At 42.7% G+C, this 16,614-nt stretch overlaps 1 protein-coding gene across 1 annotated transcript in view; it reads right to left on the reverse strand.

Annotated features, from left to right (window-relative positions):
- LAPTM5 (lysosomal protein transmembrane 5) overlaps positions 1-15,319 on the reverse strand; it is a 42,844-nt gene extending 27,525 nt beyond the window's left edge. Inside the window, exon 1 of the mRNA XM_072609632.1 lies at positions 15,139-15,319. Coding sequence (XP_072465733.1) covers positions 15,139-15,225 — 87 coding nt within the window. The 5' untranslated portion in view covers positions 15,226-15,319. The remainder of the gene's footprint in view (positions 1-15,138) is intronic.
- Between the last annotated feature and the right edge of the window lie 1,295 nt (positions 15,320-16,614).

Here is a 16,614-nt window from a genome sequence, read left to right on the forward strand (position 1 = left end):
TCCCTCCCAGAAGTCATTGCTTTTAATCACCGATCTAGCAATTTGACTCTTTCAGGCACCTTACCCACAGAAACAGGTGACCATCCTAGACACATTTCTTGGGGTATGAGTGAATGAATAAATTCATGGATGGAGGGATAAGTGAATGACACATTTATTAAGCACTTACTATGTGCTAAACACTGGGGAGAAAGAACAAGGAAGTCAGATAGTCCCTGCTCTCAGGGGGCTCACATTCTGATGGAGTAGACAACATATACAGAAGGTTTGGGCAGAAAGTCAGATGCAGAAGTCCTTAGGGCACATTTGCAAAGCAGATGATAAAGCCTTCCCTTTTGCAGCCTTTCCACTAATAAAATTCTATCAGTTTATGACATTGGATGAATTGATTGGATTTGTTATTACTTTTTGACATTTGCCAGGGACATTGCCATAGACCAGACAGGCTAGAACATTCCTCTAAACTTCCTCCCCAAGCTCTCAAAGGTCATAAACCTTTTCTCCAGGTGGCTAGGACCCAGGCTTGGCCCCAGACTCAGGCCAAGAGGAGGGATTTATTGTACAAAGGGTGATGCACTTTTACAGGAAGTCCTAGGGGAAGAGTGCGTCATCTCTCACACTGGCTTTACATATTGCCCAGAATACGTTCCTGGTTCCAGGCTAGTGCCCCCCAGGTTTAAAATAAAGCCCTGACTTCCTGTGTATATGTATCACTGTGTGAGGTGTTGGGGAGAATTGGGAGGGGGAGGGAGGAGGAACATAAGAACTCCCAACAATAATCCCATAACTGACACCTGGGTATATGTGGAAGGAATATTAGATGTGGAGTCTGGATAGTTTTTCCATTTACTAATTATGTAACTTTGAACAGTTCATTTAATCTCTCTGTACCTCAGTTTCCCCATCTATAAAATGAAAGTGTTAGAAAAAATAATAATGTCTTTGGTGGAGGACTCTAGATGTGGAACACTACTCATACTGTCAAAAGAAGTAAATGGACTGGCCAGTTTGGTTTGTTGCTGAGGTTGTTCTGTTGTACCTGTTAGAATCTGGCCTTTCTTCAGAATAACTATGGAGAGAAAGATGATTTCCCAGGATTCCACAAGCTACTGATGTTATAAAATCAGGGGGTGTGTGGATTGTTCAATTGGGGAGAAAGAGGAGAGAGTCCAAGGAATTCAAGTCACAGTTGTCCTCCATCTTGACTCCATGTGGATTTTGCAGCGTCAAGCGTTCTACTCCTTGAAGATTCTGAAAGGTGCCAGTGGGGTCCTGTCACTACTTAAAGCTGAGCACCCTCTGAACAATGATTTAGATATGATGGACTCCATTTTTCCCTCCTTGACTCTAGAGTTAGCTAGGATGTTGCTCCTCTAACTGTACTATTCCCCCAATATCACTTCAACTTCTAATCCATGTGTAAGAAAGGCACCCAGCAGAGGAAGCCTCTCGAGCTGCTACATTTAGAAGCATTTCCATTGGCTGTTGTTATTTCCAATAAACTCTTGGCCAGTCCTTTCATAACACCCTTCTCTTTCCTTGCACTTTTTCAGCCTTTCCTTGCCTATTCTTTATTCCATTGATATATAAAGAAATGAACAGTCCATAATCCTTGTGTCATGTTCAGTGTCAGAGGCAGTGGTAGAGGCTGGGAAGAGGGAAGTTTAGAACAAAGGGGAAGATGCCTCAAAGATAGATAGGATGGGAAAAGAGGAGAAAAATGATTTCTTCTCCAGGAGATCACATGTATTCCTTAGCCAGTTGAAACTAATATGCAGAGAGGGAGCACTTTGCCTCTTCTCTCACTGAGATTTTTCTTCTGTATGCTGAAATTTCTCCCATTTTCACCCATCTTCTTTTTTTCCCCACCTGAATACTAAGATAAGGCAGCCCAGTGCTCATCAAAGCTCACCCTCACTCTAATGCCCTCTATCCCATTCCCTCTTATCACCAGGACTGTTGTCTATCCACCATTCCCTCTCTCCCTCTTCTCTTTAATATATCTCTCTCTGTTGCTCTTTTCCCTCTTCCTAGAAATATTTTCAGAATTCATATGTCAGGGTTGTTTAAAAAAAACTCTTTCCCTTGGTTTTCCTGTTCTTTAAAGCTCTAGTCTTGTCTTTCTAACAGAATCTCAAAGTTAAAAAGAATTCAGAGATCACCTAGTCCAATCTGTATATGCAATAGGAATATAATATCAGTGTATAATTGGCATATAAAACAGAAATATAATATCTATCAACAGACATTTACTATCTGTCCATTTATTTAGTGCCTACTTGTGGCAGATGGGGAGCTAGGTCCTGGGGAAATGTATTCTTTATTGAAGAATTCTGGTGATGGGGAAGCCAACTTTTTCCAAGATAGTTCACTTGACTATACCCAACTCTAATTGTTAGAAAATTCCCACTCTCCTCAATCTGACCCATTGCTTGGGTGGAAGTGGCATCACTTCTGCCCCCTTGGGCCAAACAGAATCAGTCAAACCCCTTCCCACTTAACTGCTTTTCAAATACTCAGATAAGTCCCCTCTAAGTCTTCCAAGACAAATATTGCTCTCCTTGTAGGGTAGGGTGTCCAGTCTCTTCAACACATTAATAGTGTTGCCCCACTATGCTTGTGATCCTCTTCTTCACTACTAAACTTCTAGACCAAACTTTTGGGATCCATAAACTTGGTTTCTTAACATTTTGATAACTATACTTCAACATAACTGGTCTATTTTGTTAACCTATAGATTTTATTTTAAGAATTTAAAGGCATCATTCTGAGAAGGGATACATAAACTTCACCAGATGCTCAAATAAGTCCACAACACACAAAAGTTTAAGAACCAGGTTCCAGAGAGATTTTTTGTTAAAGGCCTCCAGTGTCTCACCTCCTACACCACTCCCTAGACCTCTGAAATCTGACTTTCTTCCTTGCCATTCCACTGAAGATAATCTTTCCAAGGTCACTGATGATGTCCTAAGTGCCAGATCCAAAGGCCTAGTCATCTTCTTTGATGTCTCTGCAGTACTGGATGGTGTTGACCTCACCAGTCCTCAATAGTCTTTCATCCCTTGGCTTCTGTGACAGTATTGAGTATCTGCCTACATCTCTGTCCATTCATTCACAGTCCTCTATAGTGATTCCCTCTCCTGACTCCTAAACATTGGTATTTCCCAAGACTTGGCCCTATATCCTCTTCTTTATTCTCTCTACTCACCTCCTTGTTTATTTCATCCACTCTTATGATTTTAATTAACACCTCTATGCATGTAATAATAATCACTGGGATTTTTATAGGGCTTTTAACATGATAAAGAATTTAACCTGCATACACTCTTTTGAATCTCACCAATAACCCTAAGGATAGGTACTATATCTATATTAATCATAGTAAATAACTGAGGTAGGATTTGAACCCAAGCCCAGCACCATGCTGCTTCTATTAAGCTGTGTGTTTGTGTGTATGTGTGTAAAAACAGAGACAGAAAAAGAGACAAAAAAAGAGATGGGGGAAAGAAGAGGGGGAAGGAGAGAGAAGAGAAGAGGAGAGATTAAAAGAAAAGGGAGAGGAGAGGAGAGGAGAGTATGCCACAACCTCTCCACAGAGCTCCATGCCCGTGTCTCTAATTGCCTGCCGAACATGTCCACCTGGATATCTTGCGAATACCACAGACTCTACATGCTCAAAGTTGAATTCATCTTTCCCCACTAAAACTGCTGTCCCTCCAAATACCTCTATTACTATTAACAGTTCCAACATCCTCCAAGTCACCCAAGCTGAAATTCTTCATTGCATCTCCCTTGGGTGTCTCCCTTCTTTACACATCAGACCTGGCACAGAATAAATGCATAATAAATGCTCATTGATTTGACAATTTTCACCCACCCCACTCCCCATAGACAACCAGTTGCCAGGTCTTTTGGGTTTCACCTCTTCTGTATCTCCTGTGCTCCTTCCTACTTCTCCATTCACACATCACCATAGCCTTAGCTCAAGCTTCCAGAACTGCTCACCCAAATTCAAGAGCCTCCGTGCTTCTCTCCCTGCCTTCTATAATCCATACTCCACACAGCCACCAAAGGAATCTTTCCAAAGCAGAAATCAGATCCTATCCCTCTCTTGCTCAACAATCTTCATTGGCTCCCCATTGTTTACCAAATAAAATAGAGATTCTTTGGATTGGCATTTAAGTCCTTCCACAGCCTTGGCTCCTAACTGCCTTCCCAGTCATAATTCACAGGACTTCCCTTCACACACTGTATGTTCTATTCAAACTGAGCTGTTAGACAGTCCTGATTTCATTCTGCCCTCTCCCATTTTCACGTACAAGCCAGCTTCAGGACCAGAATGGGATCTCATCCCCACCCTCATCTCTCCATTTCAGATCATTCAAGACCCCAACTCAGATCCTTCATCCTCCATAAAACCTCCCATAGTCTCTTTAATTAAAAATGATCCCTTCCTACTTGAGAGGCAACTAGAGGGATGTTGAGTAGCATATTGGGCTTGAAGTCAGAAAGACCTGGGTTCAAATCCTGCCTCAGACATTTACTCCACTATATGTTGCTGGGAAATCATTTAACTTTCATCAGCCTCAGTGACTTCATCTGTATAATGGGGTTAACAATAGCTAACACCTGTCTTATAGGGTTGTTGGGAGATAATATATGTAGAAGAGTCTATGTGGGACACTGGATAGGGTGTTGGACGTGGAGTCAAGAAGAACTGAATTCATATTTAGCCTTAAACGCTTTACTGGCTACATGATTCTGGGAAGGTCATTTAACCAACTCTGTGCCTCAGTTTTCTCATCCATAAAATGGAGATAGTCATAGCACCTAACTCCCAAAGTTGTTATGAGGATCAAATGAGATAATTATGAAAGTAAAGCTCTGTATAAATGTGAGCTATTATTACCATCCAGGGAGCAATGAAAGCCTTAAAGGGTTATATAAATTCTAGCTATTATTATTCACTGCCTTCCTCTTTCTCAATGACTTCTTGCAGATAAGGACTATGATTTTTCCTCTTTATATCCCCAACATTTCATATAGTGCCTTGTAGTAACTGAGTCCCAGGGAGCTTCCTGAGTGAAAGGAAAAAGGAAACATATATTTATTTAGTACCTATTATGTGCCAGAAATATGTGCTAAACATTTTACAAACATTATCTCAGTTGGGAAGTTAAGTGACTTGCCTGCGTCATACAGTTAGTGAATGTCAGAGGTGAAATCTGAACCCAAGTCTTCATTACTCCAAGCCCAAATTTCTAGCTATATTTGAATGCTTCTTCCTCTTGCACATAGTAGGCCAGCACACATGTTCCTTGATTTTCCATTTGCCCTTGTTCTTCCTCATCCCTCACCCTAGCCAATCTCCAACAATCAGAACACATAAAATGCATCTACCCATCCCTGGAAATATATGAAGACAAACATTATGCTCTGCCCCCTCTCCCACCCAAGTCTCATATTTTCCAGTCTATATTCTCCCCATCTATGTGAAACCTTGGAGCCTGGGGTATAATAAGGATTCAGTGTCCACAATGCTCTTTCACAAGAGATACAGGGCACACGCATAACACTTTCATCTTCCACTTCCTAGCCTTTGCAATGCTTTCTTCTATGGTCAGAATATTTCCCCTACTCGTTCCCACTTCTTGGAATTCTTAGCTCCAGCCAAGGTTGAGCTGCAAGCCCATTTCTCACACAAGGTCTTTCCTGATCCCTCCAGTGGTTAAGAACTCTCCCCCTCTTCCCATCTTGAAAATTTACTTTGTATAAATATTTTGTACATGCATCATCTCATCACCTCTAGCTGTCAAAGTGATTTTTTTTGGCTTTTAATTAAATGTTAATTTTCTCTCCCTTTCCCCTGCCTCTTCTGTTGGAAAAGAAAATCAAAATCCTTGTAACAAATATTCATAGTCAATCAAAAACTAATTCCTACATTGGCCATGTCCATATACATATATCATTCTGCATCCTGAGTCCTTCACCGATCTGTCAGAAGAGAAAAAAGCAATCTTTTTCATCGGTCTTCTGGAATTGTGGTTGGTCATTGCTTTGCTCAGAGTTCTGAAGTCCTTCAAAATTGTTTGCCTTCATGATGTTATTATCATATAAATTGTTCTGGTTCTGGTCACTCTGCTTCAGCCCATGCAAGTCATTCCAGGTTTGTCTGAAACTGTCCCTTTCATCGTTTCCTTTGACACAATAGTATTTCATTTCTTTCACATGACCTAGTTTGCTCAATCATTCTCCGGTTGATAGGCATCTTTTCTTTTACCCTTTATGATATATAATTTACTCTTGTATATTTAGATGTGTATGAAATATCTATAACTGTTAGTGAAAGGTATTTACTATAATAGAGAAAAGCAGTATTAATGCATCTTGGCACCATGGTTAATAAATGTATACAACTCATTTGCCTGTGCATGGCTTCAGGATGCATATGTCCATAGTACTAAATTTTCATGAGTGTATTTTTATTGTGTTGTAAATTCTTAATCAACCTGTCTTACTAGGTTATATTCAATTTTCATGTTCAACAGTGACACCGATCTTTTACTTGCTGTATGATCGAGAAGGTTCTCATAAGGCATGTTGTGTTTTAAATTGAATACAATGAGGATAGAGATGAATCATATCCCCAGCTTGAAAAATAAAGATTGTTTCTAGTTCTTTGCCACAAGGTGACTTTCCTAAATTGTAGGTCTGATAAACAACTTAGAAAGATGTAAGAACTTGATCGATGTGATAACCATACATGATTTCAGAAGACTTGTTAGCCATCTCCTGACAAAGAAAGGAACACTCATTGCGAAGAATGAGAAATATATTTCCAAACACAGTCAATGTGGGAATTTATTTTTTTTAACTTTGAATATTTGTTACAAGAGTTTTAGATGTGTTTCTTTTTCCGATTTGCATCAAACATTGACTTTTCCATATACCCATCAGAAGGTACAGGAAGTTTGCTGAGTGTAGACTTTCATTTTCAGTTTTTAGAAGTGGGGGAAGGGAAAAATGGGGAGGGGGAAGAGAATTTAAACACTTATTAATTTTTTAAAATATTTTTAATGTAGGTCTGACCACATCATTCCCCTTCTCAGTGAACTCCAATGAAATCCTATTACAACCAGGATCAAATATAAATTGCTCTATTGACATTGAAAGCCTTTCACAAAGCGGCCTCTTCCTACCTCACTAATCTTCATACTCTTGGCTCCTTTCCACATGACCTACAATCCAGCTCTGGTCCTCCTGCTGTTCCTCAAACACAACACTCCATTCTCTTAGCACCATGCCTTTGCACTAGTGCCTGGAATATTCTCCCTCCTCACCTCCATCCTTTAGTTTCCCTGGCTCCCTGCAAGACTCAGTTTAAGTGTTTAATAAATGTTGATTGATTGATTGATAAATTGATTGATAAATTGAAATCTCACCTTCTGCAGACAACCCTTCCTGGTTCTCTTAGCTGCTAATGCTTCTGTGCTCAGATTCCCTTCCATTTACTCTGTATATAGCTTGTGTGTGTGCATACATGGAGCTGTGAGCACCAATAGCGTGTGAGCTCCTTGAAGGTAATTTTTGCCTTTCTTTGTATCCCTAATGCTTAGCACAGTCCCTGGCACATAGCAAAAGTTTAATAAATGCTTGTTAGGTTTTTGAACAGAACCAGGGTGAGAACTTGTTTTACTTGACTGTCTCTTTGTTAGAAAGGTTTTCAATTTTGTTCCTCACCCCAAGGGAAGAGAGAAGTAAGAAAAAATAGATTTTTGTTCCTTGAAAAAAGTCTAATTAAAAAATTTAATTTAAAAAATGCTTGTCGAGTGACTGATTGATGGTACAGATTCACTCAGAAGCACAAGAACCTGGCCTTGAGTCCCTGACACAGGACACATAGGCCAATTTCAAACAGTGGGGAATCCAGGAAGGACCCAGAGGTTATGAAAACTTCCAGGGAATCTGGTCTAGAATAGAAGCTGCTTGAGGGAAATAAGGGGGCACAGAGAAGGAGGCAGGAACACACTGCACCTACAATCTGTCTCTGATCTTCCTTGATGGGCCACCCCACTAGGAAGAAGAATTCAAAGTAGAGCAGCTTCGCCCTCTCCCCATCATTTCTTTGGTTGCTCCCCTGATCATTATCATTGCAAAAAAGAGTTGAGCAAGAGATAGAAAGGAAGCACCCAAAGTGGCAAGATGGGGGAGAGTCCTTTCTCCTGGGCACATAGGGCGTGCCTGAGGGGGCTGCTGATTTCCGCTATGCTAGGCTAAAATAAGGGCATTGGCTGCCAGCAGATGCAAGACTGTTGCCCCTGCCAAACAGACAGAAGTTATTTTTATCCCACAAACATCAACTTTCAAATGTCACTCAGGAAGCTGCCCAGAGGCTGTCGGGCTTTAGTTTCTACCTTCCCCAAAGTACGTTCTTTTAGTTCCCATAGATTGTTCAGTCTACTCATTCAGTCATTCAAGAAACCCTGGGCACTGGTTGTATTCAAATCTTTATTGAGCACAAAGAGAGACAGGCAGATCACACCTGGGCTGAGATAACAGAATTATAGGACAGGGTGAGGCACCTGCCATTTGGAAGAACAGACCACGAGGTTTAGAGAAAGAGAACGATTTTAGTTACAACCATAGGAAATATGGAACACTTGGGGGATATTTCATAGATGGGAAGCCCTGAAGATCTGGGGCAAGCAGAAACATTTGATATTCAGGCTCCATCCTCACCATGAATGCTGAGTTTCTGTTCCTGAGACTTTAGAGACAAAGTTCCTGCCATGGTGCCCAGCATTGCAAAGGGTCCATTAGAGCGTGTCAGCTCTAGGATTATCCAGGGTGGAGGGCAAGATAAATAAAGTGAATCCACACAGTGAGGCAGAAGGGGCACTGATCTGGGGACCAAAAGAACGGGGTTCTCATACTCCTCACCTTATCATTCTGCAGAATCTAGAACAAACCGTTCGCTTCTCTAGGTTTCAATTCCCTTGTTTGTATGAAGAATGTGATGGCAAAGGTTCTTTCCAGCTCAGACATTCTAATTATCCATATTTTAAAGCGCCTGATACCCTATACTTCAATGTTCCATGTTCTAAAGGCCCTCTCAGCTCTGACATCCTGTGTTCTAAGAGCCCTACCAACTCTGATATTCTGGGTTTTAAGATTGCAATGAAATCACCTTTTTTCTGATCATAATAGAAATGCCGCCGCCGCCGCCACCATCATCATCATCATTAGAATTAACACTTACAGAGTACTTTAAGGTTTACAAAACACTTCCATAAATATTCTCTCATCTTTATCCTCAGAATAACCCTGGCAGATAGGTGCTCTCATTATTCCCATTTTAGAAATGAGGAAACTGAGGCAGATAGAGGTTAAGTAACTTGCCCAAGATCACTCAGGTAGTAACATAGCTGAGCCGGAATTCTAACTCTAGTCTGTACACTTTCCACCACACCATCTGATCTCTCATGTCACTATCTTGCTCAGGTGATCCAGGATGCAGACCCAGGTCTTCTGATTTCAGGCTGGTGGTTCTTCACTTTCCCCTGCTGTGATATCTCTCTGTGAAGCAGCTCCATTCAGCTCCCTTCCCCTCCCTTGTGTCTTAATGCCTCACTGTAGGACACACCAGCCAGGCCTGCCTTCCCTGAACAGTGCCTCATGCTTGAAGATGATATCCTTCCCCCTCTCCCATCCCCCCAATCCCCACCCACCCCCACCCCCACCCCTGCCCACTTTGCCTCACAGGAGATCTAGGAGTATTGGGCACAAGTTTCAAAGATGTATATTTAAGCTTGATATCATTAAAAAATACAACAAAACACTTCCTAACATTTAGCACTGTCCAAAATTGGGAGGAGATGTTGGATGATCATTGAAGTATAGATTTCAAGCCAGAATAGCCCTGTGGGAAGGATCTGCCTCCAGTAACAGAAGATCCACGTTCAAAGCCTGCTTCTGCCTCTTTCTCATGGGTGACCACAGGCACTAAGTCACTTCAGCTTTAGGAGGCTCAACTTCCTCATCTCCAACACAAGAGTTGATCTCTTCTCTGACTAACCCTAAACTTCATTTGACAGATAAGGAAGGGAGGAAATAAGTATATATTAAACCCCTACTGTGTGCCAAGTACTGTGTCAAACTCTTTATAAAAATTATGTCATTTGATCCTCACAACAGCCCTGTAAAATAGGTGCTATTATCACCATCCTTTTCATTTTCCAGTTGAAGAAACTGAAGCATGTATAGGTGAAGGTTCACACAGCTAGTAAGCGTCTGAGGCAAGATTTGATCTCAGGTGTTCCTGACTCTAGACTCAGTGGAGAAAGCGCTGAGCCACCTAAGCAAGGCCCAGAGAGGTTAATTAACTAGACCAATGGTCACACAAGGTTGTAAGCAGGAAAGCTGTAGAGAGTCTTGTGACTCCAATACATTGATCCCCCTTCAAGCATGGGTTGGATTAGGTGACCTCTGAGGCGCCTTTCTGCTTGCCATTCTGCTACCATAACAGTGACTCACATTTAGGGACTTGGCGACCCTTTCTTGACAGTAGGGCAGCTATCAGTCCATCCTCATTTCACAGGAGGGCAGCTGGGTCTCAGGAAGGCCACGTACTTTGCCGGAAGTCACACAGCTAACAAGGAGACAGGATTCAAGTGCAAGCCTTTGATGACCAGGGCATTGCATGGTCTCTCTTTTGTCTTAGACCAAAGCAATGAATTTCTAGGGCATTATGGGCAGCACCTCAGGAGCCCAGGGGAGACAATGATTTTAGTCTCCGCTCTGCCAGCACCCCTCGCATCTTGTCTGAAATGATGTTACTGTCATCTGATTCGAAATGGAAGTTAACCTGATTTGGAAACACACACACACACGCACACACACGCACACACACACGCACACACACGCACACACACACACACACACACACACACACACACACACACCAGGCTCTGTTCTGCAGAAACCTCCCCAGTCCTATTGTCCCCCTACAGCAAAGCCTTGCCCAGTCCCAAGGCATTGGAGGTGACTCCCTTCCTTCACTGATCTCCCCAGAGGTAGATTAATGAATTAATTCTTCCTGACAGATCTTCCTCAATAGTCGGTGTGGGTAAAATGAGTAATCTGAGCAGATCCTGACAGTCTTACAGAGGCTCATTGCCTCTAAGTATCCATGAACACATTTCAGGGACCAAAGTCCTCCTTCCATAAGACTTAGATTTAAAATATTGGACATTTTAACCCATCTGGCCACAAATAGGTGACCTTCCATACCAGTGTCCTTTAGGGTCACAAATCTAGAGTTGAAAGGGGCCTCAGAGATCATCTAATCCAATTCCCTCATTTTATAGTTAAGGAAACTGATGCCCAGGCAGTTTAATTGATTTGCCTCAAGTCACAAAGCCACAAAGTATCAGAGACAAACCTTGAAGTCAGGCTTTCTGACTCCAGAGCTATTCGTCTTTCCACTGCATGTACCACACTGCCTCCAACAATCATGTAGTTGGTCTGACTCAGAGATCTTCCAGTTACACCTCCTGGTCAGGTGTTGAGAATACTCCATGTCAGGGGCCACAGTTGGCAAAGAGAAGACTCCAAGTTGCATTATGATTGGGTACCAGCAGGCAAACCTGGATATAGATAGCAATTCATCTGAAGAACAATCTGGGGGTTTTAGGGGACCACAAGTTCACTATGAGTCAACTGTATGATATGGCATCCAAAAAAGCCAATGCCATCTTGGGCTACATTCAGAGAGGCATGGCTTCCAGGAACAAGGGGGCAATATTCCATTCCCTCCACACCCCATCACTTGCCCTTGAAAGACTACGTTTGGCCTATGGATTGTGTTCAGATCTGGGTACCACTTTTTAGGAAGGATGATAAGCTAAGGAAAACCTAGGGAAAATCAACTAGGATGGTGAAAGGTCTCAAGATGGTGCCCTATTGGGACTGGTTGAAGGAAATTAGAGTATTTAGAATGGAAAAGAGAAGATATAGGGGAGGACATGGTAACTGCATTCAAGAATATGAAGGGCTATTGTGAGAAAGAGGGGAGAACTTTGCTCTGCTTGGAAAAACCAGGAATAATGGGGGAAAGTTATAGAAAAGCAGATTTAGGATCCATCAAAAGAAAAGCTTACTTTACTTTACTCCAGAAGTAAAGGGGGTCTCTCCAGAGAGAGTCACTTCCCCTCATCAGCAGTCTTCAAGCGAAAGTAGATAGCTACCCCTTGGGAATTTTGTAGAAGGGATGCTAGATCAAGCACAGAGTTGGGCTGGGTGACCACTGAGGTCCTTTCCAATTCAGTTCTAGATTGTGTGTCCCCCAGGCAGACTGAGCCAACCATAATTACCCAAATGAGCCAGGAAAACCATACCCTCTCCAGATCACAGGGCTTAGTCTCTGTAGACCCAAGGGACCTTGTCTTGTGGTAATGGCTGCACAAATGACTGGTCTGTTGCTCCCGGGAGGGTAACATTCATGAGTAATAACGGCTAGGCAGAGTCTTGAGTACGTGACTGAGTGTGGGTGACTTGAGCTCTAAACAAGATGGAAACATCTGGAATGACTGCATTTTATTTCCATCCAGTTGCCTGCTGCTGTGTCAGCCCAGCACAGGTGAGTACATACACATCTGTCACCTTTGGGAGCACTCTGAAAATGTTCCAGGTTTGTGAATGTCAGCCACCGCACTTATGGGATATTTCCAGGGAATAGATGTAACTCAAGAAGGTTGCCCCATGGGTCAGATGACCATTCACACCCAGAGTCCTGGTCTTTGTCTCTTTCTTGGACTATTGCAACAGCCTCCAGTCTAATCTCCTGCTTCCTGCTGTACCTTTCCAACCCAACCCATAGAGACACTAGAGAGCTCTTCACAAACTTTCCAACTCTCAGTTTCCTCATCTTAAAATTGGAGATGATAATAGCACTGTCTCACAAAAGATCAAATCAGATTTATATATTTATAAATGTATGTATATGTATATGTGTGTGTGTATGTGTGTGTATATAAATACACATATATACATATACACATGGATACATACATATGCACACATACATATATACATATATATGCGTGTGTGAAATGTTTTGCAAGCCTTACAATGCCATATAAAGGTAAGCTATTATAATTCTTCAGGATCTGGTCACCCTCAGCCTTATCTCATCTATCCCCACTCTAGACTTCATTCTTCTGTCCACTTGGGTCCATCACTATTGCTCCAATATTCCAGTTTTGTTCCTGCCTTTGCCCCATTACTTGTACCATTCCTCCATTCCAGGATGCCTCTCTTTCTCACCATCCTTATCCACTCTTTACCTTCTGAACCTTTAAACATCAGTTCGCCACCTACCCCTATCCTGAAGCTTTTCTGGACCACCACAACAAGTAGTGATCTCTTATATGAACTCCTACAGCACGTAATTATACAGGGCTTCCTATCTTCTCTTTCCTATTCTTCCTCTGTTTTGTCCCCTGCTTAGACTACAGTCCCTTTGAGGGGAGGATTCATCTCCATATGACCAATGGAGCCTTACCCTTGCATTGCCATTGAGCCCTTTCAGTCCTGTCTGACTCTTTGTGACCCCATTTGGGATTTCCTTGACAAAGACACTCAAGTGGTTCTCTGTTTGCTACTGTAGCTCATTTTTGATAGATAAGAAACTGAGGCAAACAAGGTCAAGCGATTTGTCCAGAGTCACACAACTAGTATCTGAGGCCAGATTTCGAACTCACGAAGATGAGTGTTCTGGTTCCAAGCCCAGGGCTCTATCCATTACACCACTTAGCTGCCCAATCACCCCCAACGGCTTTGACCAAACATGATCTTGGGGACCCCTCCCTGTCCTGGTTGCCCTCATCAGGACTTGATAAATGTCATCAATGTCCTTCCTAATTACCTTTAATACATGGATTCATAGACTTAGAGATTCAGAGCTGGAAGGATCTCAGAAATCATTTAATCCAACTACTTCATTTTGCAGATAATGAAACTGAGGCCAGGAGAAGTGAATGACTTGCCAGGGGTCACAATGGGGCAAATGATAAAGCCAGAGCTAGAATCAAGACCTGCTGCCTTCAAATTCATCTTATTTTTTTTCCATTAAAGCTGAAAAGAATCTCATTCTGCTCAAGGAGCTCAGGGCTCTTCCTACACCCCCCCCCCAAAAAAATGCATTTCTACGTTGAACAGTTCTCTCCAATTTTCCCTCCTCAACTCTCTATGCCCAGGTAATTAGAACCCTCATTTTCCCCTGCTGGCCTCCTCCTAGGATGCTTAGGTACAGATGATAAAACTGTGATGGAAACCAATACCAAACACTTTCCCTTCAAGTCGAAATGCACTGTCTCCTTACAGGTCTCCTTTCTTCCCTGGGGCTGAGCTGATGGCGGGTCCTGTCATCTCTGAAGCATTAAGGAGAGCAAAGCCACGAAGAATAGGAAGGCAGGACCAAAGTAAAATGGCCAGGAAACAAGTTTGGAAGAAGTGAAACCTAGTAGAGAGAATGTTCTTTGGCAGCTTAGCAACAGCGAAGGAGGTCTCTGGAGAAAAAAAAGATGGTCCAAGACCAGCTCCATCCACCTATAGATTGCACATCCATCCCCAGCTGGGATGCCCATCTAGATCGGGAAGGGACCTCATAGATCATCTAGTCCAATCTCCCCATCTTGCAGATGAGGAAACTGAGCCCCCAGGAGGAAGGGAAGTCATCTGCTCAGGGTCACATGAATAGTAAGTGGACTCAAACAAAAACCAGGCATCTTTTGGAGCTAGAAGAGACACCAAAGATCCAAGTCCAACACAGAACATGACTTTTAAAAGGCCTCAACATGAACTGATGGCCAACTCAGGACTAAAACTGAGACTTACCAGCCCAATCATCTTATCTCCTCCCATCCCTCCTCTGGCCCAGCACCATATCAACTTCTGTGCTAATGCAGTGGGTATGAGATACATATAGGCTGTTAGAGGTAGTGGTAGACAAGTTCCAGTGACAAGTTTCTGAGGGTCCACCCCAACTTGTAGAAGAGGAGTTGTCCTCAGGTCCCAAAGAAAGACAGGCGGCTTCCCATCTGACCCTGGATTCAGGGAAGTATAAGGGGTATCACTTACCACATGGTAGATGCCCAGGGCTGTGGTGGCAATCCTGACATTGAAGCAATAGCAGATGCGCTGGGTTGGGATGATTCTGATGGCCATGGTCACTAGCTGCCCAGCCTGGCAGTGCCCCGCTTGTCTTTCTGCTGGGCTTCTCACAAGGTCTGCTGAAGGCGAAAGAGGCAGCCTAAACTCCAGTGCAAAGAAAGGAGAAGTCACCTCCCTACCCCACCCCACCCCAGCCCCTTTCCACTTCCTTCCTCTTTGGAGGCTGAGGCCAGCCTGCTGAGATGGGGTTTCAAGACAGTGGGGTTTATGCCCAATCCAATACAATTCAACTGTCCATGAAGTTTCTGAGTCTACCTACTATGTGCCAGGCACTGAGCCAGGATGCTGAGACAAAAATGATATGGTCCCTTCTCTCAAGGAGTTTATATTCTATAGGGGAGAAACAAGGCATACACAGACAAGGAAATGCACAATATATACAAAGTCATGTCAAAGGACACCAACAACTAAGGATCAGGAAAAGCCCCATATATAAAGTGACCCTTGAGTTTAGCTTTGAAGAGAACTAAGGGACCTAGGAGGTGAAGGTGAGGAGGAGTGAATACCCAGGCATGAGTCACGACCTGTGCAAAGATCTTGAGGTGGGAGATGGAAAAAATATGTAAAAGGAACCAACAAGAGGGACAGTTTGGCTGGACTGAAATGTGAGTAAAGGTGAGGAATGTGTGAAAACCCCAGAAAGATATGCTGTGTTGTGAAACACAAGGAGTTGGGAATTTTATTCCTGAGTAGGGGAAGGCCATCATCAAAACTGTGCTTTAGGAATATCAGTTTGGCAGCTGGTTAGAGGATGAACTGGCAAAAGAAGAGACTTGAAATGGAGAAAAGGGATGAATGAAAAAGAATTTATTAAGTATTTACAACAAGCCAAGCATTGTACTAAGTGAGGGAGCAAGGATAGGGAAGTAGCAGGATATAAATACAAAGATTGTCCTTGATCTCCAGGGGTTTACTTTCTAATGGGAAGAAATGGTGTATAAAGGGGAGTAGTGACCCGGAGGCGTGTTTTTGTTTGGAAAGTTGCAAGTATGGTGAATGGAGGGCTTAGTTTTTTGAAGAAGCTTTATGTGCCAAATGAGACTCTGGGAAGCCACTAAGGAGCACCTCCCTCCCCTTTGAAAATCCAGGTGTTGGTGCTTCCTCTCTGGTAACTATGTGTGTATGTAACGGTCAGACAGTTGGATCTATCTGTTGATTTATGATGTACGTATTGCTTATGGCAGACAATTGGAAGTATGTCTGTTGATTTTGATTTCTCTATATTTTCTCTGAAGTTCAAGGTGCCAACTTTTCCCCCTGAACTAAGTGAATGATAATTGAACTTGATTAAAGTGATTGTTGACCCCTCAAAAGAAATAAGTATGGTGAATGTAGTCTAAGAGGAGTAGATTGATTCAGAATTTCCAGTAGCAGTGGCAATAT

The sequence above is a fragment of the Notamacropus eugenii genome, chromosome 5 (assembly GCF_028372415.1).
Source record: "Notamacropus eugenii isolate mMacEug1 chromosome 5, mMacEug1.pri_v2, whole genome shotgun sequence".
Classification (NCBI taxonomy): Eukaryota; Metazoa; Chordata; class Mammalia; order Diprotodontia; family Macropodidae; genus Notamacropus; species Notamacropus eugenii.